Here is an 11,731-nt window from a genome sequence, read left to right on the forward strand (position 1 = left end):
TGTTGTATTACTGATGGCTCTTGGAGAGAAAGGACACAACAGTCCATAGAACAAAGGGAAGATTACTCACTCAATATTCATTTTCAGCTGTTAATATTTATTTCTAAGAGGGAAAGTTCATTAATGGAACTTAGATGAAGAGCACAGAAATATAAAATCTTTTATTCTTGACCCCTCTCCTTCTTAACCTTTAAACCCTTCCAGTAACTACCCAACTTAGTTTAACCCAGAAATTGACAGATTACTTACGCAAGTCCCACAAGTCGAAAAAACATTCATTTTCTTCATCAAAGAATGTCTGAATTTCAGATTCTAATTTCTGCCTGCAATTAAACATTTCAGGTCAGGCAAAATGTACCCTTTTCTCTTGTACTCAAATATTTTTTGTGAGGGCAAGAAGCCAAAGCTATTCTGATAGTCTTTCATTTCAACGTAGCTGTTATTCTTCATTTCATGGATCCAAGGAATAGTTTATGTCTTTCCTAATCTCCTTTCTTTTTTAAGATGCAGCTATATGTTGATAAATTCACAGGTGCCAGAGTAGTTTTTCTCAGGTGAAACATTCATTTAGATCACTTAAAGATTTACGCTTCTAATCCATAGTGACACTTTTTTATATATTACAACTACCTTAGAACTTTTTCTCTTATATTTGATATTATCTCTAAGGTGGACCTTAATCCTTATTGCCAAGTTTTGGTACCTAGTCTGACTACCCACTATTAATGCTGATGTTCTATATTCATTTCTCTATTTCAGGGAAGTCAACCAGGTCCCCTCCAGGTGTCTTTGCCTACAGCTCCAATAAAGTCTTCAGGGATTAATTATAACCAGTGAAGCCATATTCAATAAATTACTGAATTATTATTTTTAACATTAAATTAAATTGAAACTTAACTGGATTACTATTTCAATTAATTATGATATTGACTTCTGTTGTGTTTTATATGTAAGTCTTGTAAACTATCTGGGGTCCTTTAAGTTTCAGGCAATAGACAACAAACAAGTAAACAAACCACAAATTCTCCAGAATCTGACTACTCTGTTCTATTTGACTCAACTTAGCATTCTCTTGCTACATAATTTTTTATATTTCAGCCTATCCTGTGTCATCAGTTTCTCATAGGTAATACCCACTATCCTATGTGAACTATATAGCTCTGACTTCCTGCCTGGAAAAGGATGTTGCCTTGTTCTGCACGTTTTCCAAATATTTTTTCCTTGTTCTGAAAGTACATGAGCTGACTTGCAGAGTTGATACATTTTGCTAAGCCAAAAAATATAGTTGACAAACCACAAAGACTGGGATCACAAAAATATTAAGTCAAAACAAAACAAACCTCCTTGGGAGATATTGTGATACATGAATTCACTCTCGGCCCACTCCCTTATTCTCTATATAAATCTGGAAAGCAAGCGGAGATGACACTAGGCTGAAATATTAAGGACCTCATTGTCTTCTGAAAAGTGTATGATCCGATGGCTTTTGGGTCACTAGGCTTTTCTGATTCTTATCCCAGTTCTTCCTTCATGTGGGAACTCTACTGGTACTGAACTGCCAGAATTATTCAGATCTACTTCTCCCTGACCAACCTATTTAGAGCTACCAGGGCCAGCTTGCAGTCCACTCTGTCCATACAAATGGGCCTGAGCCCTGGGTGCAATCAGATCTATTTCTCCTCCCCAAGAGAGCTTTTCCATTCTTCTGGTTCCACAGATTAGTACCATAACTGTTTTGGGGTTATTGGCATTTAAGGGTTGTCTTATCCAAAAGAGCATTGTCCTTCAGACTCTGCATATGAGGTCTTGTTCATTGTATCACCAAATTTTCAATTACTTTATTAAGCTTTATCACTTCTTACCTGTTTTCGTGCAATCTTTTGTGCTCTTTCCACCACACTTGGTGATGCCGTTTCAGTAGCATTTGTTCCTTGTTAATTTGTGAAGCATGCTCTAGTTTTTTAATCTAGGTAAAAGATTTAAAGATAATAGTTATTAATAATGAATAATAAATGTTGTTGAGACTTCTATGAAGACATAACTAACCTTGAACAGGATTTAAGTTTGTCCATGAAAGTCAATGGTTCATAAATATTCATTTAATATCTTCAATGTCTTTCAAGATTGTGTCTTTGCCAAAAGGCCTTATTAATAACAATATTCTAAAAACACCTTAAATTTAAATGAATTTAAAGGAAAGTCAATGGTTCATATCTATTATTAAAGAACACTTGTTCAAGAAACCAAGATAATGTACATACCAACCATCTCTAGCTATCTCATTTTCTGCCAGATGCAAAGTATGCCCAGGTGCAGAAAATAGGGAACCTAAACAAAATTACTTATACCCAAATACAGTATTGCTTTTAAAATTGCAGTTCTTATTATAATCAATGTAGGCACATCTTGTAAAAAAAAAAAAAATTAGAGCAGCATAGTAAATTCTGTATTTTTGTATTTTTGTTAATATAAAATGAACTGTGCAATTACTGATAGCCATGAGTCACAGATTAGACAGAAGGTATAGCTCCACCCAGAAATATATGTCATTTTCTGATTTGCAGTTATACCATTATAGCATCCTCAGAGCACAGTTAGATTAATGAAAAATGTTGGAGAATCAAAAGTGATTTTTTGTGTGAAAGGAGCCTGATTCTGGTGATTACAAATTACTGGGCTGACCCTGTGCTAAGAAACAATCTGTTTCTTATTTTTAGGCAGAGTTCACACACTGTATGAAGTCATGGCTTGGTTTAATCATAGTTGAACAAACTATGGAGATCTGTTTCACACAACGCATTAAACTATAAACTGTGGTTTACCGACCACAAAGGCTGATTCATGCATCACACTAAGCCAAAACAGATTAACTACTGACTAGAACAATATATTAATCAAACATTTGTCTCTTTACTTGAGCCATTATTTTGTTTGTTTACCAAGGTCTCATACTTGGAAAACAAAAGTATTAGATGCCTATCTTCATCTACACATTACAATGTGTGATTTTTCAATAATTTGGTGGTACTTTATGCAAAGTAAACGTCCTGCTTGCGTATTACTATATTTCCATATGACTGAATGGAACTCTTAATATAATCACAGAGTTTTGCCAAAGTCTTTCCACAGGTATTTAAATCTGAACTATTTGTTTTAATTATGACCTAAGGGGGAAAATAGGCAATATGATCCAAAGATCAGCATTTTATTTGTCAATAAAATTCCATTTTCTCATAATAGAAGTTTTGAATATTATTGTCGGGGGTTCATTTCGAATGGTATAGGTACAAACAAGACAAGTAGGAATATGTTTCACTCTTGCACGGCTATATTTATTGCTTAACAGGTAAACAAGTTTTATTAACATTAAGTCCTGAACCAATATATTTCCACTTCTCTGCTTAAATTACTCTGCTTACACCAAGTTTTCTTATTAGCCCTACTGCCTTATTTTCACAGACTTTAAGCTTTTTGAAGCTTTGTGTACTGAATCAAACCATTAAACAGTCTCTGCTAATATTTGCAGCTGCTTCTTTAAGTACTGCTGAAATCACTTTAGCTACTAACTTGTTTTCACTTTTAGTCAAGGTTTTTACAGCCTTTTTAGTCTCCCAGTTCTCAGCAGATTCTCCCTCTCCCTTCCAGATTCCTTTTTCAGGCTGGGTGAGTCACAGTCTCTCTCAGGCCACTTTTAGCTGCCTCTGCTTGTCTTCTTCTCAGTCCACCAATATCGGTTCTTTGGCTTCCCGCACTATTTCTTCCTAGACTTATGTCTTCTTTCCAACAAAATTTTGGTCTCCAAACACACACACACAAAACTACAAGAGCACCTTTGCTTTCATCCGAGCTATTTTTAGTTAGGTGGCTGGTACAGTGGTGAAAAAAGTATAGTAATTCCAATTGTTTCTAGAACTATTGTGAATCAACTTGGCAGAACTTATATCTTTCAAAAACTTCACTTTGGCTTCAAACAAGAACATTAGGAGGGATCCAGTCATGCTTCTCTAATAGACACTGATGGGGAAGAAGAGTTCATATCCACCAAATTCTTCTATACAAGCTTCCTTCTATAATCACAGCCAAATTAATGGTTGCTAATAAACCTGGAGTATATAAGTACTTGGCCTACCTGATGTCTCTCTCTTTGCAACAAGCTGCCTTTGTATGGAAAATGTCCATTTAATATCATACTTGATTTGATCTAAGTCTTTTAGTTTCTGTAGTAAGTATTTTTACAAGGAGCATATGCATCTAGAGTCAGAAGGGAATGTCTTTATAACAGGAATGGAAGGGATCCATATGACAACCAAGCTAGAATTCACACCTTATTAAGAATTATTAGTTTCCACAGGGATAAAATTGCAGTAGATTGCCTTACAACAATGGATCTATAGATTTTGTATACTTCATTTATTGAACAAAGATGGGATAGTTCTTTCAGACTATATTGCTATCATGACTACTATCATCCTGGCATTCATTTGTCATAAGGAATAAGTCTATTGAGATTAGCTCTTTTGGATGAGAGAAAATAGAAGCCATATCCAGTTATCAGGAGATGACAGGGAAATACTTAAATTGTAAAACTGTCTATTATCATTCCTTTGTATTTATACAACACTATTTTATTCCAAAATTAAAAAAAAGAAACAGATTGAACTATGTTAAGGAGATCAAAAGATCATTAACTGTTTTAATATATATTTGTTTTACAAAAACAAAATGAATTGCATTTTTACATACTTGATTTTCAGGCAACAGGGATTATCAGTCTCCATCTGTCATTTTATACGCTAAACTTTCTTGTGTGAATGGCAGAACTCTTGGTTTCATTTTTAGAAAACTTGGTCTACACTCATCGCTGTTCATATGTCTGCTACAGATTTCTGTTACAACTTACAACATGCCACTTTTTTATTATTGTGCTATGTAGCAACTTATTTTCAACAATGAACAGTTTTTAGAGATTCCTTAACTGGAAAAGATTTGTTAAAAAGAAGTAGAATTTACTTTTAAAGCTTGCACGTGCTGAGCTGCCTTTGGGTCTGCCCATCCGTGGATAAATAGTATGTGCCAACTACATGTATCATTAGAAGAAAACTTTAAAATGCAGGAAATATTCATTCTAGCCTTCCTCCGTTGTCATTTCTTTTGATAATACAGCTGTTCTTTTTGCAAGAGCTAATCCTTTAGTTTTCATGATGTATACCCCAAATCTGAAAAAGTCCTTTCAGATAGAAGGCTCTTAATACCATAAGTCAAAAAGACAAGGTGCAGCAGCTTCATTTTTTCTTCTTTAATGGATTTTTAATGCAAAGTAAAAAAGAAAAAGAAAAAGCAGTGAGAAATTCAGAAGAGTTAACAATGAAATTGATATTATCTAGATATCCTATCAAATTCTGTGCACAATAAAAGACTCATCTAAAGGCACTTTAAGTATTTTATTGATTTAGAAAACCAAGAATGGTTTCCTACATATATTTAATTACTATTTATCCTTCTGTATAGCCTGCTCAGTGCAGAAAGACAGAAATATAACATCCTCCTGCAACTATGCCTTTCTGTAATAATACACTTCCACATTTCATCTCAACTGCTTTTCAGTGGAAAACGCATGGATGCATCTTACTATGCTGAGGCCGTTATGAAATGAAAACTCATGGAGCTAGCAATATTATTATTATTCCGCTATAAAAGCATATTTAAGTGATTTACAAAATATAGAATACATAATGTTAAAAACCAAAAAGTAAAAAATATATACAAATATCATATACAGCCAGAGATGATGGAAAAGGAGAAGAAAATAGTAGAAACAAAACCCATTCATTGAACATTCCTACAGAGAAGATCTAGAAAAAGAGATTGCTTTCCAACAGGCATCTAAAAAGAAGCAACAGTACAAGTTTTACTTCCTCCCTCAGAATTTCCTGCTATGCCAGTTTTGCACTTGAGCTAAAAACCAGAAATAGGAGAAATTCTCATGCTTGGATTTTTATTATTTATGTATATAAGCTTCTTCAAACACTTGGTACTGGCTTGGTACATCAAAGTTCAGGGGCTGATACAGCTGATCTTTCATATATAGCATAGTGATTGTCTCTGAAGCACAGGAAGGGGATCAGTGACAATTTATAAGGGAAATACTACATCAATCCTGGCAAAAGAGATACATTCTCAAGACTACTATAGAGAAACTGTATAGAGACTGAATCAACACTGAAATTTAAAAAAAAAATCCATTAAACTAAATAAAATGGAATTGGCCTATGCAGGCTGCCTCCAAAGCAGACAAGCAGACACGTTACCATGTACTTACCACTAGTCACCAACACCCCATTAGAAACAACAGTCTGGTGCTGAGTCGAATGGTGATCCATTGAAGATGTTTCCTCCTTCATAGCTCACTCATTAGTCAGCTTCAAATGGCAATTAGAGCCAGAATAACTTCACTACTGTGCCACATACTCCTGAAATGCTCCAAAACTCCATCTACCCAACCTAAACCAAGAGTAGCAGGCACGTGGCTGGTGCCCCCTCCTGAATTTGGCCAGAAAGGAGAATTCAGAAGATAATACCCAAAGTACAAGAGCAAGAGATCTTCCAATCAGAGCCACTAAAACAGAATAGAACACCCAAGACACTTCTACCAAGAACAACACATTTTGCTTCATATCTGTAACAAAACAGCCCCATTTTGATCTCTCTCTTAAACAGAACTTCTGAAGCATTCATGCTTGGGCATGGACCACTCCAAAACAGCTTTTCCATGCATAGAAAGGTTTATGGATGGAAGATTTTGCACATCCTTAATAAATTATATCTCCCAGTTCCAAGAAAAAGCAGTAGGCAATTCACCACAAATATATATCCAGACAATGTATTGTCGAAGGCTTTCATGGCCGGCATACGATGGCTGGTGTGGGTCTTCCGGGCTGTGTGGCCGTGTCCTTGAAGTTCTGTTTCCTAACGTTTCGCCAGCACCTGTGACCAGCATCTTCAGAGGGCAGGAGCACAGACAGGAGCAGTTCTCTCTGTGCCCAGGGTGATGTGACCCTTTTGTGGGTATTTATAGAGATCTGAGGGGGAAGGGGGATTGGGTGTGTGTGGGGGGTTGGGTTACTGAGTGGCTGCTTGTTTTGGTGTCAGAATCTGTGTGTATCTTCCTGGGGATTAGGCAGGGTTTTTTCTTCTATTGAATTGCTAACGAGGGGCTGCTGGGGGTGATTAGCAAGTTCATTCTGTGGGAACTGTTCACATGTCCTGGTGGTTGAGCTGAGTTCATTGACCTTTTGCAGGCTGTATTTTTCAGGATTGGTAGCCAGGTTTTGTTGATTTTTAGACTCTCCTCTTTTTTATTGAAACTGTGCTGGTGTTTGTGAATCTCAATGGCTTCCCGGTATAGCCTGGTATAGTGGCTGTTGTCCAGTATCTCTGTGTTTTCAAATAGGATTTTGTGTCCAGTGTGCTTGAGAGCATGTTCAGCTACTGCAGATTTTTCTGGTTGCTGTAGTCTGCAGTGTCTTTCGTGTTCTTTTATCCTGGTATGGATGCTGCGTTATGTGGTCCCGATGTATACTTGCCCGCAACTGCATGGTATGCGGTATACTCCTGCGGCGGTGAGGGGATCCCTTTTGTCTTTTGCTGATTTTAGCACTTCTTGTACTTTTCTGGTGGGTCTGAAGATGGTTTGGATCAGTAACCCAACCCCCCACACACACACCCAATCCCCTCTTCCCCCCCCCAGATCTCTATAAATACCCACAAAAGGGTCACATCACCCTGGGCACAGAGAGAACTGCTCCTGTCTGTGCTCCTGCCCTCTGAAGATGCCGGTCACAGGTGCTGGCGAAACGTTAGGAAACAGAACTTCAAGAACACGGCCACACAGTCCGGAAGACCCACACCAGCCATATATCCAGATAGATTTCTATAATATTCCATTATGTTTTAGCAACACTCTAACCCTTTTTACACCTATCAGTAGACAATACCATTGTTGAATCCACTGTGTTCTCAACTTCCCAAAAGGAGAATCGCCTGTGGAACTACCCCTGTGCTGAATGGGAATGTGAAATAACTGAAAATGAAGGATTGTGTGGATAGATGGTTGAATTAATGCTGGCACGTGAGCAATGAAACAGGGAAGGCTAGAAATATAGGAACAAAAAATCCTTAACAAGCTTTTCTCAAATAGCACATGTTTGAAAACAACTGCTATTTCCAGTTTCTTCTACTCTATTAGGATACAGTACTGACCTTTCATTAATATTGAAGCTAGTGGCTTCACTATTATATAATTTAGTATTGTTTTCCTTTTACTGCCAATATACAGAGAAATTATTGGCGACATTTTCTGCCTCAAGTGCCAAAATAACTTATATATCTTGGCTGTGTGTGTTAAGGGAAGGGGAGAGAAAGAGAAAGAGAGAGAAGGGTGCTATCAGCTATTCCATTTGAGAAACTGACAGAACTTGCTGTAATCTGCAGCCTCCCACTTTCCTAATACCTCAATATCATGCATTTGAATGGCATTCATGTGCTGGGTATCAGAGCTGTTGTTATAGCAGAAGTGAGACCACCCTAACAAGATTAGACTGTTATCAATGGCAAGAGTTCTGGCTGGGATATACAAAGAACTATAAACTAAATCATACGTGCCCACATATTGCTGTGCTGCAATTCATAATAGCTAAGCAATCACAACAATTGCCTGGTCACTGTTTTTTCTTACCCAAGTTAAGGGACAAACTCTTTCCTGTTTACACATTACATTTATTTTCACTGCAATCTGACCTCTCCATGTTATGGAAACATACTGGCTCATATATTGTGATTGCTAATTATAGCTTATTCAGATTTTAAGCTACTTAAGCATTCCTCTTTATGAAAAGCTGTGGCGAAATATCTTAAATAGAAGCTAATAGCTGCTTACTAGAACAGCCTATTAACTCATTGTGAATTCACCTCCTAAGTGGAGGTCCTCATGTCGTCAAACCAGCATTGTCGCTGCACAAAAGGCAGGTATGAACAAGCTCAGGTTTCCAAATGTATGAAAAAAGGTATTTTTGTAAAGAGGAAGGGAAACTAAGGGGAGAAACAATTCCAAAACTGCCCAGTAAGAACCAAGCATGCACAACAGACATAGCATGTTGGTGGATTCTTAGAAGGGGAAGAGTGGAGGAAAACCTGGAAACTGAATGGAGTATTTGGAAAAGGATACGGCTCACTAACTGGCACCCTGAACAGGAACAATCCATGTTGCAACATTTCATGGCAATTCCCACTTATTTGTAAATATTAAGAATAAATCAACTAAATGTAATATTGTTGTTTAGAGCAACACAACCCTGCAATTTTGAATGCTGAGACCTTCTAAAATACAGCTGTTTGTGTGATATAGAAAGATGGATTAAATGGACCAGTGTCTGGCTAGGCTCTTTGTGTATTCATTTACCTTCGGCTAAATAAATGTGCAATTCACAGTGACAAAGAAGCAGTTTTAAATGTCACTATGTTCTTGTACTGAAAATTCCTTGATTGTATTTTCTTGGGCTAGCTAACACTTATTATTAGTAGCTACTTAGCTTGGGACAGACCAGGTTAGGCTGAGAGAGATGGGGTTTATACATCATCATGAATTACCTAAGATTTGCTGAATAAGGCACAATTGATTAGGCTTAAATGCTAGGCTATACAAATCATGGTTTACTAATTACAACCATTAGGTTTGCACAACATGCTAAAATAAAACAAAGAAGCCATTTTATGCCTTAATAAAATGAAATTGCTTTTACGGTGATCAATATACAATGGTGAAAACCAAAGGAATCTTTTTTGACATATTATAAAGATTCAAAAAACAGCAGAGAGTATCCTAATAATGATAGAGTTAACTTAAGTCCACAAAACATTTTTTACAATCTACATTTTTACTGTTAACTAGAAAGTAACAAAACTTAACAGTCACGCTCTACAGATGTAATCATCCCTGTAGCCTTACCTCAAAGAAAGAAAGAAAGAAAGAAAGAAAGAAAGAAAGAAAGAAAGAAAGAAAGAAAGAACGAACGAACAGAGGGAGGGAGGGAGGGAGGGAGGGAGGAGTCTGTTGCTGAAATGTGCATCATGATGTCACAATACAGACTCTACCCTTTCATACATGCATTGTGACACTGCATGCAAGGTACATTGCAATGATGTGATACATGTTTCATCACTTCCCCCCAAAGAAGGCAATGGCAAATCACATATTGTTCCAAGAAACTCCATGGTTGAACTACATGTCCATGTAGTTTCCATAAGTCAACCTCAATTCAAAGAAGTTTTAGTTTTACTCTAAGTTGCTATATTGTTTAATAATTTCATAAACTGCTTCAAACAGAGGGATAGAAAAAACAAATGGGTAAAAGAAGAAAAAGGAGATTTAAAAATATTTCAGTTGGTATTCACAAATTGCATATACTGTATAAGCATCAACCAAAGTGGTATTACTGATTAATGGCACAAGCTATTTATATTCAGATCCATTCTTAAAAGATTCACCTGAGTGTTACAATCCAATTACTAATACTGTTACTAATTAGCAATCATTGCTGACTATCTATTTTCTTCCACAGTCTGCCTGGTGGATAGTAGGATGTACTTCAACATACACTACCCACTAGATCTTATGGCACGTTTTTCTTGAACAGCTGAAGTTGCACATAACATCCATCAAGATTTATAGGTACTTACCTTTAAGAGGATGTTAGCAGACTGTAATTTCTTGGCTTCAGTAATTGCATGGAGTTGTTCATAATCAACAGGTTTATACTTTGGACTCTTAAGCCCATTTTTCATGCGAACAACCAAATTGTCTAGTAGAGGCATAAAACAATTCAGTGTATTCCATTGTTTGTAAGAATTTTAGAACAAAATTTGAAGCAAACAAGAATAAAAATGGTTTAATTTAAAAAGTATAACATAAGAGGAAAGTTTACATTGTCTATACAGTTTGTTTTTCTAAACAAAGTTGTAGTCCATGAAAATCGTTATGTTAGTAATACAAAAATAGAGGAAGTACTCTTGAAGGTAGGAAAATATGAAGAAAACAAACTACACAACCTAAACATTCAACTTTTAATTATTGGATTACTTAAATCACTTACTACTTAGAACTTTACATACACTTAAAACTTCATAAAGACGCCTGTTTGAAACTGGGAAAAAAGACAGTAGCATTTTGCCATAGATCAGTGATGGGCAGTTGTGGTTTACAGGCTGCATGCAGCTGTCTAATCCCAGTTTTGTGACCCCCAAAGACCTGCAGGATGACAGCACCATAATTGCTCAGTTTTGATGTTACCTTATAGGCATAGATGTAGATATCTAGTATCTAGACATTTTAAAGGATCTATGTCAAATAAACCAAAATCAAAACTGCAAAATCTAATCCATTCAGAGAGAGCCATTTTTGCTTTGCCCCCAGTGGTATTTCTGTTTCACTTCTAGACCCCCTAATTTAAAATAAATAAATAAATAAATAAATAAATAAATAAAAATGCCAACCCCTACTTGTAAGAAACATTGTATAACCCTGCTTTAGACAATTAATATTTGGTTCTGTCTTAGCATGTTATGTGAATAAGGCTAGAAAGTTAGATCCAGAATTATTCATGCTTAGTCTAAATGTACTGACAATCATCCCATTGCCTTAAATAGATCTGTGTTAAGCATTGCTAAAATTCAATCC

The 11,731-nt window shown here is 36.3% G+C and overlaps 1 protein-coding gene across 1 annotated transcript in view; it reads right to left on the reverse strand.

The window, feature by feature from the left end:
* CCDC148 (coiled-coil domain containing 148) overlaps positions 1-10,849 on the reverse strand; it is a 97,610-nt gene extending 86,761 nt beyond the window's left edge. Inside the window, exons 1-3 of the mRNA XM_025170299.2 lie at positions 10,735-10,849; positions 1,863-1,966; positions 250-323 (exon numbers count right to left, since the gene is read on the reverse strand). Coding sequence (XP_025026067.1) covers positions 250-323; positions 1,863-1,966; positions 10,735-10,839 — 283 coding nt within the window. The 5' untranslated portion in view covers positions 10,840-10,849. The remainder of the gene's footprint in view (positions 1-249; positions 324-1,862; positions 1,967-10,734) is intronic.
* Positions 10,850-11,731: the final 882 nt, after the last annotated feature.

Source organism: Python bivittatus, unplaced genomic scaffold (genome assembly GCF_059951505.1).
Source record: "Python bivittatus isolate LINGU-HERP-01145 unplaced genomic scaffold, Pbiv_v1 ctg000480_np1212, whole genome shotgun sequence".
Taxonomy (NCBI): domain Eukaryota; kingdom Metazoa; phylum Chordata; class Lepidosauria; order Squamata; family Pythonidae; genus Python; species Python bivittatus.